The sequence below is a fragment of the Anolis sagrei genome, chromosome 13 (assembly GCF_037176765.1).
Source record: "Anolis sagrei isolate rAnoSag1 chromosome 13, rAnoSag1.mat, whole genome shotgun sequence".
In the NCBI taxonomy this organism is placed as follows: domain Eukaryota; kingdom Metazoa; phylum Chordata; class Lepidosauria; order Squamata; family Dactyloidae; genus Anolis; species Anolis sagrei.
The window spans coordinates 9,078,597-9,101,074 of NC_090033.1; the positions used below are offsets into that span (position 1 = coordinate 9,078,597).

General features: G+C 45.5%; 1 protein-coding gene across 1 annotated transcript in view; it reads right to left on the minus strand.

Annotated features, from left to right (window-relative positions):
• The window catches only part of IGSF21 (immunoglobin superfamily member 21), a 251,962-nt gene extending 234,581 nt beyond the window's left edge, over positions 1-17,381 (minus strand). Inside the window, exon 1 of the mRNA XM_067472731.1 lies at positions 16,184-17,381. Within this exon, the coding sequence (XP_067328832.1) occupies positions 16,184-16,241 (58 nt within the window). The 5' untranslated portion in view covers positions 16,242-17,381. The remainder of the gene's footprint in view (positions 1-16,183) is intronic.
• Between the last annotated feature and the right edge of the window lie 5,097 nt (positions 17,382-22,478).

The window sequence follows — 22,478 nt, forward strand, 5'->3', positions numbered from 1 at the left end:
CTCCCCATTCCGTTTGCATATCCCACGAAAAGAAGAGGACGAGGTAAGAAATTAATATTCCGGCAGCAGAGTTTGGAAATTATCTGCTTGTGTCCGATGCCAAGCGCTAAGAATAGCCGTTAAATATGCTCGTTTTTTAAAATATAATTTTCCAGAGGAGAGATAAGAGTGTTGGAATAAGCCCTTTAAAGAGTTGGATTATTTCCCTCCTCGTCTCTGCTTTCAAAGGAAGTGATGTCGCACTTCCTGCCAACTTCATCCTGGTTTGGTCCCAAATCCGCAATTACTTGCATTCAAGAGACGGCGAAACGTAGTTGTACCGACCAATATCTCCAATTCAATGAGGTTAGAGAAGACCAGGTACATCTACACCAGTGTATCTCAACCTGGGGGCCGGGACCCCTTGAGGGTCACCAAAGACCATCAGAAAATACATTATTTTTGGTTGGTCATGGGGGTTCTGGTGGAATCTCCTTCCTTTCCTGTCGTGTGAGGCTACAGGCATGGGAATTCTGTGTGCCAAGTTTGGTCAACTCCATCATTGGTGGGGTTCAGAATGCTCTTTGATTGTAGGTCAACTATAAATCCCAGCAACTACAACTCCCAAATGTCAAGGTCTATTTTCCCCAAACTCCACTTGTGTTCAGATTTGAGTATCCATGCCAGGTTTGGTCCTGATCCCTCATTATTTGAGTCCACAGGACTCTCTGGATGAAGGTGAACTACAACTCCCAAACTCAAGGTCAATGCCCATCAAAAACCCTTCTAGTGTTTTGTGTTGGTCATGGGAATTCTGTGTGCCAAGTTTGGTTCAATTCCATCATTGGTGGAGTTCAGAATGCTCTTTGATTGTAGGTGAACTATAAATCCCTGCAACTACAACTCCCAAATGACAAAAACAATCTCTTCCAACCCCACCAGTATTCAAATTTGGGTCTATTTTCTCCAGACTCCACTAGTGTTCGGATTTGTGCATATCGAGAATCCGTGCCAAGTTTGGTCCTGATCCCTCATTATTTGAGTCCACAGGGCTCTCTGGATGAAGGTGAACCACAACTCCCAAACTCAAGGTCAATGCCCATCAAAAACCCTTCTAGTGTTTTCTGTTGGTCATGGGAATTCTGTGTGCCAAGTTTGGTTCAATTCCATCGTTGGTGGGATTCAGAATGCGCTTTGATTGTAGGTGAACTATAAATCCCAAATGTCAAGGTCTATTTTCCCCAAACTCCACTTGTGTTCAGATTTGGGATTATTGAGAATCTGTGCCAAGTTTGGTCCTGATCCATCATTATTTGAGTCCACGGGGCTCTCTGGATGAAGGTTAACCACAACTCCCAAACTCAAGGTCAATGCCCATCAAAAACCGTTCTAGTGTTTTCTGTTGGTCATGGGAATTCTGTGTGCCAAGTTTGGTTCAATTTCATCATTGGTGGGATTCAGAATGCGCTTTGATTGTAGGTGAACTATAAATCCCAAATGTCAAGGTCTAATTTCCTCAAACTCCACTTGTGTTCAGATTTGGGCATATTGAGTATCCATGCCAAGTTTGGTCCTGATCCCTCATTATTTGAGTCCACAGGGCTATCTGGATGTAGGTGAATCACAACTCCCAAACTCAAGGTCAATGCCCATCAAAAGCCCTTCTAGTGTTTTCTGTTGGTCATGTGAATTCTGTGTGCCAAGTTTGGCTCAATTTTCTCGTTGGTGGGGTTCAGAATGCTCTTTGATTGTAGGTGAACTATAAATCCCAGCAACTACAACTCCCAAAAGACAAAAACAATCTCTTCCAACCCCACCAGTATTCAAATTTGGGTCTATTTTCTCCAGTCTCTACTAGTGTTTGGATTTGGGCATATTGAGTATCTGTGCCAAGTTTGGTCCTGATCCATCATTATTTGAGTCCACGGGGCTCTCTGGATGAAGGTTAACCACAACTCCCAAACTCAAGGTCAATGCCCATCAAAAACCCTTCTAGTGTTTTCTGTTGGTCATGGGAATTCTGTGTGCCAAGTTTGGTTCAATTCCATCGTTGGTGGTGTTCAGAATGCTCTTAGATTGTAGGTGAACTATAAATCCCAGCAACTACAACTCCCAAAAGACAAAAACAATCTCTTCCAACCCCACCAGTATTCAAATTTGGGTCTATTTTCTCCAGACTCCACTAGTGTTCGGATTTGGACATACTGAGTATCCGTGCCAAGTTTGGTCCTGATCCATCATTATTTGAGTCCACAGGGCTCTCTGGACGTAGGTGAACCACAACTCTCAAACTCAAGGTCAATGCCCATCAAAAACCCTTCTGGTGTTTTCTGTTGGTCATGTGAATTCTGTGTGCCAAGTTTGGTTCAGTTCCATTGTTGGTGGGATTCAGAATGCGCTTTGATTGTAGGTGAACTATAAATCCCAAATGTCAAGGTCTATTTCCCCCAAACTCCACTTGTGTTCAGATTTGGGATTATATAAATCCCAGCAACTACAACTCCCAAATGTCAAGGTCTATTTTCCCCAAAACTCCATTAGTGTTCACATTTGAGCATATTGCGAATCCGTGCCAAGTTTGGTCCTGATCCATCATTATTTGAGTCCACAGGGCTCTGTGGATGAAGGTGAACTACAACTCCCAAACTCAAGGTCAATGCCCACCAAATCCTTCCAGTATTTTCTCTTGTTTGTGGGAGTTCTGTGTGGCAAATTTGGTTCAATTCCATCATTGGTAAAGTTCAGAATGCTCACTACCTCTGAGGATGCTTGCCATTGATGCAGGCGAAACGTCAGGAGAGAATGCTTCTAGACCATGGCCATATAGCCCGAAAAACCCTACAACAACCCAGTGATTCTGGCCATGAAAGCCTTCGACAATACAGTGCTCTTAGATTGTAGGTGAACTATAAATCCCAGCAACTACAACTCCCAAATGTCAAGGTCTATTTTCCCCAAACTTTCTCTTGGTCGTGGGAGTTCTGTGGGAGTTTAGTTCAATTCCTTTGTTGGTGGAGTTCAGAATGCTCTTTGATTGTAGGTGAACGATAAATCCCAGCAACTACAACTCCCAAATGTCAAGGTCTATTTTCCCCAAACTTTCTCTTGGTCGGGGGAGTTCTGAGTGCCAGGTTTAGTTCAATTCCATCGTTGGTGGAGTTCAGAATACTCTTTGATTATAGGTGAACGATAAATCCCAGCAACTATAACTCCCAAATGTCAAGGTCTATTTTCCCCAAACTTTCTCTTGGTCGTGGGAGTTCTGTGTGCCAGGTTTAGTTCAATTCCATCGTTGGTGGAGTTCAGAATACTCTTTGCTTGTAAATGAACTATAAATCCCAGCAAGTCAAGGTCTATTTTTCCCAAACCCCACTAGTGTTCAGATTTGGGCATATTGAGAATCCGTGCCAAGTTTGGTCCTGATCCATTATTATTTGAGTCCACAGGGCTGTCTGGATGTAGGTGAACCACAACTCCCAAGCTCAAGGTCAATGCCCACCAAATCCTTCCAGTATTTTCTTTTGTTCTTAGGAGTTCTGTGTGCCAAGTTTAGTTCAATTCCATCATTGGTGGCGTTCAGAATGCTCTTTGATTGTAGGTGACCTATAAATCCCACATGTCAAGGTCTATTTCCCCCAAACTCCACTAGTGTTCAGATTTGTGCATATTGAGTATCCATGCCAAGTTTGGTCCTGATCTATCATTATTTGAGTCCACAGGGCTCTCTGGATGAAGGTGAACCACAACTCCCAAACTCAAGGTCAATGCCCATCAAAAACCCTTCTAGTGTTTTCTGTTGGTCATGGGAATTCTGTGTGCCAAGTTTGGTTCAATTCCATCGTTGGTGGGATTCAGAATGCGCTTTGATTGTAGGTGAACTATAAATCCCAGCAACTACAACTCCCAAAAGACAAAAACAATCTCTTCCAACCCCACCAGTATTCAAATTTGGGTCTATTTTCTCCAGACTCTACTAGTGTTTGGATTTGGGCATATTGAGTATCTGTGCCAAGTTTGGTCCTGATCCATCATTATTTGAGTCCACGGGGCTCTCTGGGTGTAGGTGAACTACAACTCCCAAACTCAAGGTCAATGACCACCAAATCCTTCCAGTATTTTCTCTTGTTCATAGGAGTTCTGTGTGCCAAGTTTAGCTCAATTCCATCATTGGTGGAGTTCAGAATGCTCTTAGGTTGTAGGTGAATGATAAATCCCAGCAACTACAACTCCCAAATGTCAAGGTCTATTTTCCTCAAACTTTCTCTTGGTCGTGGGAGTTCTGTGTTCCCCGGTTTGGTTCAATTCCATCGTTGGTGGAGTTCAGAATGCTCTTAGATTGTAAATGAACTATAAATCCCAGCAAGTACAACTCCCAAATGTCAAGGTCTATTTTCCCCAAACTTTCTCTTGGTCGGGGGAGTTCTGTGTGCCAAGTTTAGTTCAATTCCATCACTGGTGGAGTTCAGAATGCTCTTTGATTGTAGGTGAACGATAAATCCCAGCAACTACAACACCCAAATGTCAAGGTCTATTTTCCCCAAACTTTCTCTTGGTCGTGGGAGTTCTGTGTGCCAAGTTTGGTTCAATTCCATCGTTGGTGGAGTTCAGAATGCTCTTTGATTGTAGGTGAACGATAAATCCCAGCAACTACAACTCCCAAATGACAAAATCAACACAACCAGTATTCAAATTTGGGCGTACTGGGTATTTGTGCCAAATTTGGTCCAGCGAATGAAAATACATCCTGCGTATGAGATATTTACATGACGTTTCATAATAGGAGCAAAATAAGGGTTATGGAAGTAGCAACAGAAACGATGTTATGTTTGGGTGTCACCACAACATGTATTCAGGAGTCGCGGCATTAGAAAGGCTGAGAACCACGGGTCTAGAGCCACCGATTGATGCTTTTCAGACCAGGGAGAATTGCCCATTGCTCTTCCCAACATATATTCCATAAGGAGTGGATGAGGGATTGGAGGACATCCAACCCCAAATTGGGAAAGAAGTCGTCCAGGAATACCTGGCCGCTCTTAATGAGTCCAAGTCCCCTTTCAGGGCCAGATCAACTACACCCCAGAGTATTGAAGGAACTAGCGGAAGTCATTTCGGAACCATTGGCAACCATCTTTGAGAGTTCTTGGAGAACGGGAGAAGTTCCAGCAGACTCGAGGAGGGCCAATGTGGTCCCAATCTTCAAGAAGGGGAAAAAAGGATGACCCAAACAATGACCAATGTCCGGTCAGCCTCACGTCGATACCAGGCAAGATTCTGGAAAAGATTGTTAAGGAAGCGGTCTGCAAACACTTAGAAACAAATGCAGTCATCGCTAAGAGTCAACATGGATTTCTCAAAAACAAGTCATGCCAGACTCATCTGATCTCTTTTTTCGATAGAGCTACAAGCTGGGTAGATGCGGGGAATGCCGTGGATGTGGCATACCTGGATTTCAGGAAGGCCTTCTTTGACAAGGTCACCCATGACCTTCTGGCAAGGAAACTAGTCCAATGTGGGCTAGGCAAAACTACGGTGAGGTGGATCTGTCATTGGTTAAGTGGACGAACACAGAGAGTGCTCACTAATGCTTCCTCTTCATCTTGGAAAGAAGTGATGAGTGGAGTGCCGCAGGGTTCCGTCCTGGGCCCGGTCCTGTTCAACATCTTTCTTAACGACTTAGATGAAGGGCTAGAAGGCATGATCATCAAGTTTGCAGACGACACCAAATTGGGAGGGAGAGCCAATAGTCCAGAGGACAGGAGCAGGATTCAAAACGATCTTGACAGATTAGAGAGATGAATGGCCAAAACTAACAAAATGAAGTTCAACAGGGACAAATGCAAGATACTCCACTTTGGCAGAAAAAATGAAATGCAAAGAGACAGAATGGGGGACAATGCCTGGCTCGAGAGCAGTACGTGTGAAAAAGATCTTGGAGTCCTCGTGGACAACAAGTTAAACATGAGCCAACAATGTGATGTGGCGGCCAAAAAAGCCAATGGGATTTTGGCCTGCATCAATAGGAGCCTAGTGTCTAGATCTAAGGAAGTAATGCTACCCCTCTATTCTGCTTTGGTTAGACCACATCTGGAATATTGTGTCCAATTCTGGGCACCACAATTCAAGAGAGATATTGACAAGCTGGAATGTGTCCAGAGGAGGGCGACTAAAATGATCAAGGGTCTGGAGAACAAGCCCTATGAGGAGCGGCTTAGGGAACTGGGCATGTTTAGCCTGAAGAAGAGAAGGCTGAGGGGAGATATGATAGCCATGTATAAATATGTGAGAGGAAGCCACAGGGAGGAGGGAGCAAGCTTGTTTTCTGCTTCCTTGGAGACTAGGACGCGGAACAATGGCTTCAAACTACAAGAGAGGAGATTCCATCTGAACATTAGGAGGAATTTCCTGACTGTGAGAGCCGTTCAGCAGTGGAACTCTCTGCCCCGGAGTGTGGTGGAGGCTCCTTCTTTGGAAGCTTTTAAGCAGAGGCTGGATGGCCATCTGTCAGGGGTGATTTGAATGCAATATTCCTGCTTCTTGGCAGCATGGGGTTGGGTTCTATGATTCTAAGTGTGTATGTTAACCTGTTTGCGGATATTTCATGTATTATTGACGCCAACTATTTTGACATTTGGGGAATCTAAGACGTACGCAACGTATAAATATTAATCAAAACGCACAACGTGGCGGCCCAATCCAACGGGGAAATTCCCAACTACGGCTTTTCGATGTGTCGGGGAATATGGCGGCCTGTTCGATTGCAATTCCCAACATCCTCCAGGAGTTGAAGTCTCAGAACAAAAGAAACATACTTCTCCCGACGTTCGTTGTGTCCAATTAGTCTGGACGTTGGCATTCGACGAGAGGGCTTCAAACTTCCAAAAGAAGAAGAGAAATAAGAAGACGACGACGGGGAAAGCAAGTCGAGAGCTTCATCCAACATCACTAACTTGGCCTCGTTTGCAGGTTAATTGGTTTTCGACAAAGCCGCCTTTTCCGGCGAGGAACAGCCTTGCTTTCAAAGCACTGTGTCTTTAAGTCGGCGTTAATTGGAATCCTCACCTTTGGCTTCTCCACTCGACTCCTAGGCCAGCGCTGTTCCCTGGAGGAGAGCAGTGAGTAACTTCCAAAGAGCCGAATCTGCAAACTCTGAGCAAAATTAGTACGATTTCCAATGGTTTCGCAGGACGACTATCACATTGCCCATTGATTCCATAGGGATTTCTATTAGGGATGTGCAAAACTTTCGTTGTTTTTCGTATTTCGTGTCAAAATTCCGATTTTCTTACGATTTCTGACTCTTCCGATTTTTTTTTGCACATTCCTACTGGCCAGATATCTTCTTCGAGGGGGAAAGTTCTCAGTTGGAAGACTTTCCAGAGCTGTGGTTCCTGGGCTGGCTTTCATTATCAGTGCAGAAGGGAATAATAATAATAATAATAATAATAATAATAATAATCTTTATTTGTACCCCGCTACCATCACTCCAAGGGACTCGGTGCAGCTTACATGAGGCCAAGACCATAATACATCCCCATCACATCTATCTATCTATCTATCTATCTATCTATCTATCTATCTATCGATGTATCAACTCATGGCAAAATACAACTTTAAAATTGATTATCTTGCATCTGAAAATGTTCTCTTTAACTACAATACCCAGAATCCACTGGAAATAGCCAAAAGGGTTGGACTCAAACGTTGAAGCATATCCCTTTGGATTCGAGAACTGATAAAGACACTCAGAAATATTCACTCCACTTGCCTCATTTTCAACAGACCTCTGAACAAACCTCTGAGGATGCCTGCCACAGATGCAGGCGAAAAATAAGGAGAGAATGCTGCTGGAGCATGGCCATACAGGCCGGAAAACTCACATCAACCTAGTGATTTTGGAAAAAATCCTAGAGATGTGGTTCCCACTCTTTGGTGCCCCAGATATTTGGGAGTCCTCGAATCCGCTCTGGGTTTTAGTCCAAACTTTAGAGGAATAATCCAACCCACAGGTGGCAAATCCAAGCTGGATTTTGTTGTGACTCTTCCAGGCTGAACCTGGGCTCGTTTTCATTATCAGTGCAGAAGGAAATCCGCTCCGGACTCTAGTCCAAACTTTAGGGGTGTGCAAAAGTATTGTTTTTCTTCATATTTCATATCAAATTTGTTATATTCATAGATTTTCTGTGGTTCCCAGTCTTTCGTCCTCCAAGCATTTGGGAGTCCTCGAATCCGCTCTGGGTTTTACTCCAAACTTTAGAGGAATAATCCAACCCACAGGTGGCAAATCCAAGCTGGATTTTGTTGTGACCCATTCAGGCTGGACCTGGGGTGGCTTTCGTTATCAGTGCAGAAGGAGATCTGCTCCGGACTCTAGTCCGAATTTTAGGAGTGAGCAAAAGTATTGTTACGCTTCGCATTTCATATCAAAATTCATTAGATTTTTTGGATAACTTTCTGGAGGTGTAGTTCCCAGTCTTTGGTTCTCCAAGAATTTTAGGAGTCCTCAAATCCGTTCCGAGTTCTAGTCTGAACTTTAAAGGAGAAATGCAATGCACAGGATGCAAATCCAAGCTGGATATTATTGTTATGCACCCTGGTGGAACCTGGGCTGGTTTTTGTATCACTCCAGAAGAGAATCCGCTCCAGGCTCTAGTCCAAACTTCAGGGGTGTGCAAAAGTATCGTTACTCTTCGTATTTTGTATCAAAATTTGTTAGATTCTTGGGAGACTTTCTAGCAGCGTGGTTCCCTGTCTTTAATGCTCCAAGCGTTTAGGAGTCTTCAAATCTGCTTTCGGTTTTAGTCCGAACTTTAAAGGCGCAATCCAAATAGGTGTGGAAACCCACAGATGGCAAATCCAAGCTGGATTTATCATGAACTTGGAATGGTTTCTGTATCAGTGCAGAAGGGAATCCGCTCCAGACTCTACTCCGAACTTTAAGTGTTCTCTCCACATTATTGAATCTAAGAGATAGGGGTGTGCAAATGCTTGTTTCTAATTCGTATTTTGAATCAAATTCGTTAGATTCGTGCATACGAATGGATATTAGAAACGTGCAGAAATGGTGGGAGTGAATTTAAGAATCGAAACACTCCCCAATCATTTTGGTTAAAATTCTGCAACATTCGAAAGCCTCCCAAGATCAGATTTATTTTTGATATAAGCATGAAGCAACTGGGGTGAAACCATGAGAACAGAAAGCCAATCCATTACCTTTGGCCCAATCATTGCCATAAGGAAGGCACTGGGGGCGGGATTAGCAAAGTTGTGGGAGAAAAGGAACACAGCCTTCTGGGAAATATAGTTTGGCAGATAATACAACTACATTTCCCAGAATGCAGTACTCCACGTCAGAAAGCGCCAGCCATTTAGAGTAATTCGATCTGCAAAGAGGACTAAAGTAAGTAAGTCAGAATATAAACCTGTGTTAAGTTGGAGTTATGTGGTTAATTGTGTGTCATCTGCAAAGAGGACGAAAGTACGTAAGTCAGAGTATAAACCTGTGCTAACTTGGAGTTGTGTGGTTAATTGTGTGTCATCTGCAAAGAGGACTAAAGTAAGTCAGAGTAGAGTTGGAGTTATGTGGTTAATTGTGTGTCACCTGCAAAGAGGACTAAAGTAAGTAAGTCAGAGTAGAGTTGGAATTGTGTGGTTAATTGTGTGTCATCTGCAAAGAGGACTAAAGTAAGTCATAATATAAACCTGTGCTAAGTTGGAGTTATGTAGCTAATAGTGTGTCATCTGCAAAGAGGACTAAAGTAAGTAAGTCAGAGTAGAGTTGGAGTTATGTGGTTAATTGTGTGTCATCTGCAAAGAGGACTAAAGTAAGTAAGTCAGAGTAGAGTTGGAGTTATGTGGTTAATTGTGTGTCATCTGCAAAGAGGACTAATGTACATAAGTCAGAGTATAAACCTGTGCTAAGTGTCATAATATAAACCTGTGCTAAGTTGGAGTTATGTAGCTAATTGTGTGTCATCTGCAAAGAGGACTAAAGTAAGTAAATCAGAGTAGAGTTGGAGTTATGTAGCTAATAGTGTGTCATCTGCAAAGAGGACTAAAGTAAGTAAGTCAGAGTAGAGTTGGAGTTATGTGGTTAATTGTGTGTCATCTGCAAAGAGGACTAATGTACATAAGTCAGAGTATAAACCTGTGCTAAGTGTCATAATATAAACCTGTGCTAAGTTGGAGTTATGTAGCTAATTGTGTGTCATCTGCAAAGAGGACTAAAGTAAGTAAGTCAGAGTAGAGTTGGAGTTATGTGGTTAATTGTGTGTCATCTGCAAAGAGGACTAAAGTAAGTCAGAGTAGAGTTGGAGTTATGTGGTTAATTGTGTGTCATCTGCAAAGAGGACTAATGTACATAAATCAGAGTATAAACCTGTCCTAAGTTGGAGTTATGTGGTTAATTGTGTGTCATCTGCAAAGAGGACTAAAGTATGTAAGTCAGAGGATAAACCTGTGCTAAGTTGGAGTTGTGTGGTTAATTGTGTGTCATCTGCAAAGAGGACTAAAGTAAGTCAGAGTAGAGTTGGAGTTATGTGGTTAATTGTGTGTCATCTGCAAAGAGGACTAAAGTAAGTAAGTCAGAGTAGAGTTGGAGGTATGTGGTTAATTGTGTGTCGTCTGCAAAGAGGACTAATGTACATAAGTCAGAGTATAAACCTGTGCTAAGTTGGAGTTCTGTGGTTAATTGTGTGTCATCTGCAAAGAGGACTAAAGTAAGTCAGAGTAGAGTTGGGAGTTCTGTGGTTAATTGTGTGTCATCTGCCAAGAGGACTAAAGTAAGTCAGAGTAGAGTTGGAATTGTGTGGTTAATTGTGTGTCATCTGCAAAGAGGACTAAAGTAAGCCATAATATAAACCTGTGCTAAGTTGGAGTTATGTGGTTAATTGTGTGTCATCTGCAAAGAGGACTGAAGTAAGTAAGTCAGAGTAGAGTTGGAGTTATGTGGTTAATTGTGTGTCATCTGCAAAGAGGACTGAAGTAAGTAAGTCAGAGTAGAGTTGGAGTTATGTGGTTAATTGTGTGTCATCTGCAAAGAGGACTAAAGTAATAAGTCAGAGTAGAGTTGGAATTATGTGGTTAATTGTGTGTCATCTGCAAAGAGGACTAAAGTACGTAAGACAGAGTATAGACCTGTGCTAAGTTGGAGTTACGTAGTTAATTGTGTGTCATCTGCAAAGAGGACTAAAGTAAATAAGTCAGAGTAGAGTTGGAATTATGTGGTTAATTGTGTGTCATCTGCAAAGAGGACTAAAGTAAGTAAGTCAGAGTAGAATTGGAATTGTGTGGTTAATTGTGTGTCATCTGCAAAGAGGACTAAAGTACGTAAGACAGAGTATAGACCTGTGCTAAGTTGGAGTTACGTAGTTAATTGTGTGTCATCTGCAAAGAGGACTAAAGTAAGTAAGTCAGAGTAGAGTTGGAGTTATGTGGTTAATTGTGTGTCTTCTGCAGAGAGGACTAACGTAAGTAAGTCAGAGTATAAACCTGTGCTAAGTTGGAGTTATGTGGTTAATTGTGTGCCATCTGCAAAGAGGACTAAAGTAAGTAAGTCAGAGTAGAGTTGGAGTTATGTGGTTAATTGTGTGTCTTCTGCAGAGAGGACTAACGTAAGTAAGTCAGAGTATAAACCTGTGCTAAGTTGGAGTTATGTGGTTAATTGTGTGCCATCTGCAAAGAGGACTAAAGTAAATAAGTCAGAGTAGAGTTGGAGTTATGTGGTTAATTGTGTGTCATCTGCAAAGAGGACTAATGTCCATAAGTCAGAGTAGAGTTGGAATTATGTGGTTAATTGTGTGTCATCTGCAAAGAGGACTAAAGTAAGTAAATCAGAGCAGAGTTGGAGTTATGTGGTTAATTGTGTGTCATCTGCAAAGAGGACTAAAGTAAGTAAGTCAGAGAATAAACCTGTGTTAAGTTGGAGTTATGTGGTTAATTGTGTGTCATCTGCAAAGAAGACTAAAGTAAGTAAGTCAGAGTATAAACCTGTGCTAAGTTGGAGTTATGTAGTTAATTGTGTGTCATCTGCAAAGAGTACTAATGTACGTAAGAGAGTGTAAACCTGTGCTAAGTTGGAGTTGTGTAGTTAATTCTGTGTCCTCTACAAAGAGGACTAAAGTACGTAAGTCAGAGTATAAACCTGTGCTAAGTTGGAGTTCTGTGGTTAATTGTGTGTCATCTGCAAAGAGGACTAAAGTAAGTAAGTTGTGTGTCATAAAGAAAGACAGGCATTCCAGGGAATTGCTCTGTTGTCGCTTCTTTGGGGAGTACATTGTTTTTATCTAATGTGGTCTTCCATCCAAGTCGTACACACTGTTGTTGTTGTTGTATTGTCAAAAGCTTTCATGGCCAGAATGACTAGTTTTCCCCTGACATTAAGTCCACTCGTGTCCAACTCTGGAATTTGGTGCTCCTCTCCATTTCTAAGCCAAAGAGCCAGCATTATCCATAGACACACCTCTGAGATTGTGTGGCCAGCATGACAGCATGGAGCACCCTTACCTTCCCACCGGAGCAGTACCTATTGATCTACTCACATTGGCATGTTTTCGAACTACTAGGTTGGGAGAAGCTGGGGCTAACAGCGGGAGCTCACCCTGCTCCCCATATTCGAACCTGCGACCTTTTGGTCAATAAATTCAGCAGCTCAGCGGTGTAACCCGCTGCACCACTGAGGGCTCTGGAGAAGAGGGTATGAAATAGATATTGTTGTTGGTGGTGTTATCGTATTGTCGAAAGCTTCCACAACCGGAATCTGTTGTTGTTGTTATTGTATTGTCAAAAGGTCCACAACTGGAATCACTGGGACAAAATGTCAGGAGAAAATGATGCCAGAACACGGCCATACCTCCCGGAAACCACACAATGCCCCGTTATTATTATTATTATTATTATTATTATTATTATTATTATTATGCAATACACAACAAGATTAGTACACAGCAAACAAGATCACTATGTTGGATGTTGTATTCGATCCCACATCGGACCCTTATCGGCAAATAATGCATACAGATCTGAGCAGGGTGGCCTTTTTGCTGACAAATGCTGATTTTGTCAGATTGTTTTTAAGTGCAGGCCAAGGTCTTGAGGCACTGCACCCAGTGTGCCAATCACCACTGGGACACCACTGATTTTGTAAGGGTTTGCTTAAGCAAAGAAGACCTAGAAGTTTTTCTGCCGGACTCTGAAACACACTCTGGGATTTGTTCTCCCATCCATGTCCTAACCGGGCCAGACCCTGCTTAGCGCCCAAGATGGCATCTTTCAGGGCACTGCCCCTGCCGTTGCCTAATCCCACTCCAATCAGGCCGTGGACTTGATTTGTTTCATTCACTCTTGGAAACAAATCGGAGGCTCGGCGGGGATGCAAAGCATGTTCAGCCTGCCCTCGAGTGACCCCTCTTTGCGAAACCAAAGGAGGAGGATGGAGGACGGCTTTCAGTCCCATCTTTTGTCTGGGGATGATGGGAGCTGCACTCCAACGTCTTAGGGAAGCGACTCTCCGAGTTGGCTCATTACTAAAGCAAAGAAGGAAGGGTGGCAGGATGGCAGGAGAGGCAACTCGGGGTGCTTTCCGAGATGCCTCTCTTAGGGCCAGGACTACCGCTCCCATCTGGGAATGATGGGCATTGAAGTCCCAGGCATACCAAGGGCATACCAAGGGTGTAGAGAAGAGTCTCTCGGAATAACAAATGAATATGATCAGTAATAAAGCAAAGAAGGAAGGAAGGAAGGAAGGAAGGAAGGAAAGGAAGGAAGGAAGGAAGGAAGGAAGGAAGGAAAGGAAGGGAGGGAGGGAGGGAGGAAAAGAAGGAAGGAAGGGAAGGAAGGAAGAAGAAAAGGAAGGAAAGGAGGAAGGATGGGAGGGAGGGAGGAAGGAAGAAAAGATGGGAGGGAGGGAGGAAGGAAGGAAGGAAGGAAGGAAGGAAGGAAGGAAGGAAGTGTGGAAGTAAGGAAAGAAGGAAGGAAGGAAAAGAGGAAGGAAAGGAAGGAAGAAGAAAAGGAAGGGAGGGATGGAGGAAGAAAAGATGGAAGGGAGGGAGGGAGGGAGGAAGGAAAGAAAGAAAGAAAGAAAGAAAGAAAGAGGGAAGGAAGGATAGAGGGAAGGAAAGAAGGAAGGAAGGAAGGAAGGAAGGAAGGAAGGAAGGAAGGAAGGAAGGAAGGAAGGAAGGGAAGGAGAAAAGGAAGGAAAGGAGAAAGGAAGGAAGAAGAAAAGGAAGGGACGGAGGGAGGGAGGAAGAAAAGATGGAAGGAAAGAAGGAAGGAAGGAAGGAGGGAGGGAAGGAAGGAAGGAAGGAAGGAAGGAAGGAAGGAAAGAGGGAAGGAAAGAAGGAAAGAAGGAAGGAAGGAAGGAAGGGAAGGAGAAAAGGAAGGAAACGAGAAAAGAAGGAAGGGAGGGAGGGAGGAAAGGAGGAAGGAAGAAAAGATGGAAGGAAAGAAGGAAAAATGGTGGAAGAAAAGAAAGAAGGAAGGAAGGAAGAAGGAAAGAGTGAAGCTTGCTTTCAGAATGCTTTCCCTGGGGACTACAGATCCCATCACTTTTCTGGGGGTGACAGGCATTGAACCCCTCCAATGCCTCCTCTTTCACATCCCCGCCCCCCAACCCAAACCTTTCCCTCCCTCTTTGGTGGCCACATTCTGGCTTCCGGTAGCCCCATTTCCACTTGGACCACAACTCCCATAGTCTCCCTTTGGGTGTTGGACACCCAAGACCATCATTTCCAGAAGTCAGGGGGTGATAGGCATTGCAATACTAATGCGGCTGTGAAAAAGCAAGGTTTTGTGACTGAAATGACTCTCCTTGCCTTTGCTCTTCGGAAGGAACAAAAGCCAAATACAACACAAAGATCGCCTTGAGGTTTCGTGCACATCGAATGGGGGAAAGCTCCAGGGAGAGTAGAATTAAGGTCCTATTTTATTAACAATTAGTATTATTAATTGCATGACTCATCATCATCATTATCATCATCATCATTGCTGCTACCACTTGCAGGAAGGTAGAACTGAGGGAAGAGGAAGAGATGGAGAGAAAGAGTGTGAGAGGAAGTGGAAATGGAAAGTGGAATGGAAAAGGAAAGAGAGAGAAAGGGAAGGAGGGAGAAAGAGAGGGAAAGAGAAAGAAAGATGAAGAGAGAGATAGAAAAAGAAAGGGGGGAGAGAGATGGAGAGAGGAAAGGGAAAAAGAGAGTAAAAAGAGAACAAGAAAGAGATGGAGAGAGGAAGAAAGAGAGAAAGAGAAAGGAAGATAAAAGAGAGATAGAGAAAGGGGAGAGAGAGATGGAGAGGGAAAGTAAAAGATAACGATAGAGAGACAAATGAAATAAAGAAAGAGATGGAGATAAAGGAGAAAGAGATTGAGATACGGAGAGAGGGAGAAAGAGGGAAAGAGAAAGATGAAGAGAGATAGAAAGACAAAGGGGAGAGAGAGATGGTGAGAGGAAAAGGGAAAGAGAAAAAGAGAGAGTATAAAGAGATAAAGAAAGAGATGGAGATACACGTAGAGAGAGAGAGGGAGAGAGAGGGAAAGAGAAAGAAAGATGAAGAGAGAGATAGAAAGAGAAAGGAGAAAGAGAGATGGAGAGAGCGAAAGAAAATGAGAGATGGAGATACGGAGAGAGGGAGAAAGGAAGAGAGATGAAAGAGAAAGAGGAGAGAGATGGAGAGAGGAGAAGAGACAGAGGTAAAGAGATAAAGAAAGAGATGGAGATAAAGGATGAAGAGATAAGGAAAGAGAGAGAGGAGAAAGAGGGAGAGAGAGAAAGGAAGAGAGGGATGGAGGGAGTGAAAGGGAGGGATTGAGCCAGTCTTGGCACCCAACGAGAGGCCGAGGTTGGCACGCCAAAGCAAAAAACATCACGACCGTTTCCTTCCTGTCTCATCTGGCAACAAAAATAACTCCACTGTTCACGAGGGAGGAGAAGAAAGCGAGAGAGAGAGAGCGAGAGAGAGAGAGAACACACAATATGAATGAATCGACAAAAGCAGCGGTGTCTGCTACCGCCACAACCCAAAGTTGGCACGAGTTCAAGGAAACACCCAGGTATCCTCCGAAAAGAAAAATTCGTAATTCCGAAAAGAAGCCAATTTTTTTTTTCCCGGGGAGGGCAATGTATTCACACGGTATTTCGGAGCGAGGCCGGTTTCGCTCCGGGCGCATGTACACGACAGGAGTGCCACCACACAAAGAGAAACACACACTCACCCAGCACGGCATGGAAAAGTTTGCTGACTAGGAAGCAGAGCAGCAGGAGGCGTTTCATCGTTGGTGTCTTGGCCCCGGGAAGAGAAACTCCATCTGGTTCCCAAAAAGGCGCTTGCCGCGTTTAGGCATCGGGCATCATCGACAACGGCAGCGGAGACATGGGCAGAGACGGGGCCAAGAGGGAGAGGGCTGAGGAAGAAGAAGAGGAGGAGGAGAAGGAGGAGATGGAGCATCGGAGGCATCCAGCAGGCAAAGCAGGGAGCATTGTGTGTTCGGAGTCCAGAAGAGGAGGAGAAAAGGGGGCCAAAGGGAGGGATGTGGGGAGACGGGGGGACAGGAAGAAAGGATGGATGCCTGGGTGGGAAGGAAGGAATCAAATGGGGAGGCTGAGTCCAGTCCTCAAAGATGCTGTGAGCTGTACCCAGAGGATAAATCAAAGGATGCTGAGATCAGTCCACAAAGGATGCCGAGACTGGTATCAGAAAGATGCCGAAGCAAGTTCCGAATTTATTCCGAGATGGGTATCCACATGGCGTTGGGCTCAGTCCCCAAATGATGTTGGGAGTGGTACCCAAAGGATGCCAAACTCAGTCCCAAAAGGATGCTGTGAGAGTACCCGGAGGATGCTGAGGTCAGTCCCAAAGGATGCTGAGTGGTACCCGAAGGATGCCGAACTCAGTACCAAAACGATGCTGTGAGTGGTACCCGAAGGATGCTGAGGTCAGTCCCAAAAGGATGCTGTGAGTAGTACCCGAAAGACGTTGAGATCTGTCCCCAAAGGATGCTGAGACGGGTATCCACAGGATACTGAGCTCCAAGGATGTCGAACTCAGTACACAAATGATGCTGTGAGTGGCACCCAAAGGATGCCGAACTCAGTACCAAAATGATGTTGGGAGTGGTACCCGAAGGATGCCGAACTCAGTCCCAAAAGGATGCTCTGAGAGTACCCGGAGGATGCCGAACACAGTCCCAAAAGGATGCTGTGAGAGTACCCGGAGGATGCCGAACTCAGTCCCCAAAGGATACTGTGAGTGGTACCCGAAGGATGCCGAACTCAGTCCCAAAAGGATGCTGTAAGTGGTACCCGAAGGATGCTGAACTCAGTCCCAAAAGGATGCTGTGAGTGGTACCCGAAGGATGCCGAACACAGTACCCAAATGATGCTGTGAGTGGTACCCGAAGGATGCCGAACACAGTACTCGATGCTGTGAGTGGTACCCGAAGGATGCCGAACTCAGTTCCCAAAGGATGCTGTGGGTGGTACCCGAAGGATGCTGAACTCAGCACCCAAATGATGCTGTGAGTGGTACCCGAAGGATGCCGAACTCAGTCCCCAAAGGATGCTGTGAGTGGTACCCAAAAGACACTGAGATCTGTCCCCAAAGGATGCTGAGACGGGTATCCACAGGATGCTGAGCTTGAAGGATGCCGAACTCAGTCCCCAAAGGATGCTGTGAATGGTACCTGAGGGATGCAGTCAGTGGTACCCAGAGGCTGCTGAAAGGGTTAACCAAAGGCTGCTGCGATCAGTCCACAAAGGATGACGAGACTGGTACCGGAAGGATGCCGAAGCAAGTTCCGAAATAATGCCGAGATGGGTATCCACAGGATGCTGAGCTCAGTCCTCAAAGGATGCTGTGAGTGGTACCCGAAGGATGTTGAGATTCGTACTTGAAAGATGCAGACAACCTCTCTCAAAGGATACCAAGGTCTGTCCCCAAAGATTGCGGAGAGTGGCACCCAAAGGGATGCTCAGGGATGACGACGATGCCAAACGTGGTACCCAAGGGATGCCGAGATCAACCCTCAACGGATGCTGTGAACGTGCCGAGATCGGTCCCCAAAGGATGCTCCGAGTGGTACCCAAAGGATGCCGAGACCGGATTCCGATGTGTGTTGAGCTCGGTGTCCGAAGGAATGGTACTGAAAAGAGCCGTCCCTGAAGAATATTGATATCCGAGGATATCCGAGTCCACGATCGAATCGCGAAGATGCCGAGAGTAATCCCCAAAGGATGCTCGGAGTGGGATGCTGCCCTTTGTGGCACCTGTTCCTCGGTCCTCTCTTCTCTCCTCCCGGAGTTTGGAAGGCGGCCGTCAACTCATCCTCCCGTCCTCTCTTCCTTCGCCTCCTCCTGGCTTTGTCTCTTCTTCCTCCCTCTCTTTCTTTCTCCCCTTCTCCCCCCCCTCGAGCTGGTGCCTGTATTATACGGACTTTCCTTTAATCCACCCTGGGCTCCTCTGCTCTCGTCCTTTAAGCCGGATTTATTGCAGCAACAGAGAGACACAGAGAGAAGAGAGGGAGAGGGGAGGAAGCAGTCCCTCTCTTCTCTTCTGCTCCACCTCCCCTCCGCAGCACAGGCTCTGCTCACACACACTCTCTCACACACACACATAGACTGGCAGGCTGTTGGTGGCTTAACTCTTCATGAACCAGACAAGAGAGATGCTACCATCTGAGTCGCCGGAGGGAGGAGCCACCAGGAGGGATCCAGGGAGGAGCTTCTCCTCCTTCAGCTTCCTCCCATTCCTATTCTCTTTTTCCTCCTCTTCTTCTTCTTCCCTTCCTTCTTTTCCTTCTTCTCCCTTCCTCCTTGTTTTCCTCTCCCTCCTCCTCTTCTCCTTCTCCCTCTTTTGCCTCCTCCTCCTTCATCCTCCTTTGTGGTCTTAGTCTTCTTCTTCCACTTCTCTTCCTCCTCCATCCTCCTTGATGGTCTTAGCTTCTTCTTCCACTTCTCCTCCTCCTCCTCTTCTCTTCCTCCTCCTATTCTTCTTCCCCTCCTTCTCCTTCTTTCTCTCTTTTCTCCTCCTCTTCTTCTTTCCTTCATCTTCTCTTCCTCTACGTCTTCTTTCTCCTCCGCCTCCGCTTCTACTGCTTCTTTTTCTTTCCTTCCTTTTTTTTCTCTTTCTCCTCTCTCCTCCTTCTTCTTCCACTTCTCCTCCTCTTCCTCTCCTCCTCCTCCTATTCTTCCCCTCCTTCTCTTTCTTCCTCTTCCTCTCTTTTCTCCTCCTCTTCTTCCTCCCTTCCTCCTCCATCTTTTCTTCCTCTTCTTTCTCCGCCGCCTCCTCTTCTACTGCTTCTTTTTCTTCCCTTCCTTCTTTTTCTCTTTCTCCTCTCTCCTCCTTCTTGTTTTCCTGCTCCTCCTCTTCTTCCTCTCCTCTTCTTGCTCCTCATTCTATACTTCTTTTCCCTTTTCTGCCTCCTCCTTCTTCATCCTCCTTTGTGGTCTTAGCCTTCTTCTTCTTCCACTTCTCCTTCTCCTCCTCCATCTTCCTCGGTGGTCTTAGCTTCTTCCACTTCTCCTCCTCCTCCTCTTCTCTTCCACCTCCTATTCTTCTTCCCCTCCTTCTCCTTCTTCCTCTCCCTCTTTCTCCTCCTCTTCTTCCTCCCTTCCTCCTTCATCTTCTCTTCCTCTTCTTTCTCCTCCGCCTCCTCTTCTACGACTTCTTTTTCTTCCCTTCCTTCTTTTTCTCTTTCTCCTCTCTCCTCCTTCTTGTTTTCCTGCCCCTCCTCTTCTTCCTCTCCTCTTCCTGCTCCTCATTCTATACTTCTTTTCCCTTTCCTGCCTCTTCCTTCTTCATCCTCCTTTGTGGTCTTAGTCTTCTTCTTCCACTTTTCCTCCTCCTCCTCTTCTCTTCCTCTTCCTATTCTTCTTCCCCTCCTTCTCCTTCTTCCTCTCTTTTCTCCTCCTATTCTTCCTCCCTGCCACCTTCTCTTCTTTCTCCTCCTCCTCTTCTACTACTTCTTTTTCTTCCCTTCCTCCTTTTTCTCTTTCTCCTCTCTCCTCCTTCTTGTTTTCCTGCTCTTCCCCTTCTTCCTCTCCTCTTCCTCTCCTCTTCTTAGTCCTCATTCTATTCTTCTCTCCCCACTTCAACTTCTTTTCTCTTTCCTGCCTCCTTCTTCTTCATCCTCCTTTGTGGTCTTAGTCTTCTTCTTCCACTTCTCCTCCTTCCCCTCCTCCATCCTCCGTGATGGTCTTAGCTTCTTCTTCCACTTCTTCTCCTCCTCTTCTCTATCGCTTCCTATTCTTCTTCCCCTCCTTCATCTTCTTCCTCTCCCTCTCTTTTCTCCTCCTCTTCTTCCTCCCTTCCTCCTTCATCTTCCCTTCCTCTTCCTCTTCTTTCTCCTCCGCCTCCTCTTCTACTACTTCTTTTTCTTCCCTTCCTTCTTCCCCTCCTTCTTTTTCTCTTTCTCCTCTCTCCTCCTCCTTGTTTTCCTGCCCCTCCTCTTCAGGAAAACAAGAAAGAGGAGAGAGGAGAAAGAGAAAATGAAGGGGGGGGGGAAGAAAAAGAAGTATTAGAAGAGGAGGCGGAGGAGAAAGAAGAGAAATAGGAAGAGAAGATGAAGGAGGAAGGGAGGAAGAAGATCTTAGAAAACTATTTCTTGATACCCAAACAGGGGATGAGCTGGAGATGTCTCTGCCTTGGTCCTTTCACTATTGGCTGCCACTTCCCGGCGGATGTCAGGTGGTGCAATACCGGCTAAGCAGTGTAATTTCTCCAGTGGTGTGGGGCGCAGACACCCCGTGACAATGCGGCATGTCTCATTAAGAGCCACATCCACTGTTTTAGCGTGGTGAGATGTGTTCCACACTGGGCATGCATACTCAGCAGCAGAGTAGCATAGCGCAAGGGCAGATGTCTTCACTGTGTCTGGTTGTGATCCCCAGGTTGTGACAGCAGCTTTCGTATGATATTTTTTCTAGAGCCCACTTTTTGCTTGATGTTCAGGCAGTGCTTCTTGTAGGTCAGAGCACTGTCCAGAGTGACTCCCAGGTATTTGGGTGCGCTGCAATGCTCCAGTGGGATTCCTTCCCAGGTGATCTTCAGAGCTCGGGATGCTTTTCTGTTCTTGAGGTGAAAAGCACATGTCTGTGTTTTAGATGGGTTGGGGATCAGCTGGTTTTCCCTGTAGTAGGCAGTAAGAGCACCTAGAGCTTTGGAGAGCTTCTGTTCAACCATCTCAAAGCTCCCTACTTGAGCAGTGATGGCACGATCATCAGCATAGATGAAACTCTCTGTCCCTTCTGGCAGTGGCTGGTCATTTGTGTCAATGATGAACATGGATGGAGCAAGCACGCTCCCCTGAGGCAGGTCGTTCTTCTGTTTCCGCCATCTGCTTCTCTGTCTCTGGAACTCAACGAAAAAGCTCCTGTTTTGTAGCAGGTTTCCTATGAGGTGGGTGAGGTGGTCGTCCTTTGTGATATTATACATTTTTCTCAGGAGGAGGCGGTGGTTGACAGTATCATAAGCCGCTGACAGGTCTATGAAGACAGCTCCTGTGATCTGCTGCTTTTCAAAGCCATTTTCTATGTGCTGAGTCAGGTTCAGCACTTGCAATGTGCAGCTTCTGCCTTTCCTGAAGCCAACTTGCTGTGGAATCAGACAGGCAGAGGCAGCCCTGGGTAATTTTCAACGATAAGCAAACAGTATTTTGGTGCCCCCCCCCCCCCCAACCAATCATTGATATATATTTTCTGTTCGTCTTGGGACTTCTGTGTGCCATATTTGGTTCAATTCCATCATTGGTGGAGTTCAGAATGCTCTTTGATTGTAGGTGAACTATACATCCCAGTAACTACACTTGCTGCACTTGCTCCCTTGCCTGGCCCACTTTGGGTCTGGAGGTGTGCCTGAAGACCCCGACGTGTGCACCAAAAGTCACCTCTTCTCCTAACTTTCTCAGCCACTGGGACCAAGAGAGAGAGAGAGAGAGAGAGAGAGGTAGAGGTGGAGATGCCTACCTTTCCTGAAGGTAGGCGCAAAAACAAAGGAGGGAGCGGAGGTGGGAGATACCCCCAGCCGGAGGGACTCTCTCTCTCTCTCTCTCTCTCTCTTGGTCCCAATGGCTAAAGAGAAAGTCAGGAGAAGAGGCGACTTTTGGTGCGCACGCTGGGGTCTTCAGACACGCCTCCGGACCTGACAAAACAGACAACTGTGCATAGATAGAAGTATATATAGGCTTTCCCATCTTCGGCATCTTGGACGCTGTGCTTGGTTGCAGCCATGGGGCTGTGCTGTCGCTCTACTTTCCCTGCTGAAGAGCTTTGTTCGTAACTTCCTCCTTGATTGAATCACCGGCATTGTTCTGGCATTTCCTTATGGGTGCCTTAAATACCTCCCTGCGTAATATTATTGCCACCAATTTATCTTGTGACGAGGGAGGGAGACTATTTCTTTGTTTAAGAAGAAACCTCTTTACTCTGAAGCGGACCAGGTGTGGTGGCTCTGCCCCTTGGCCCACCCGCGGATTGAGGAGAGGAGGCGGGTGGAGTGCCGGGGGATCGGAAAAG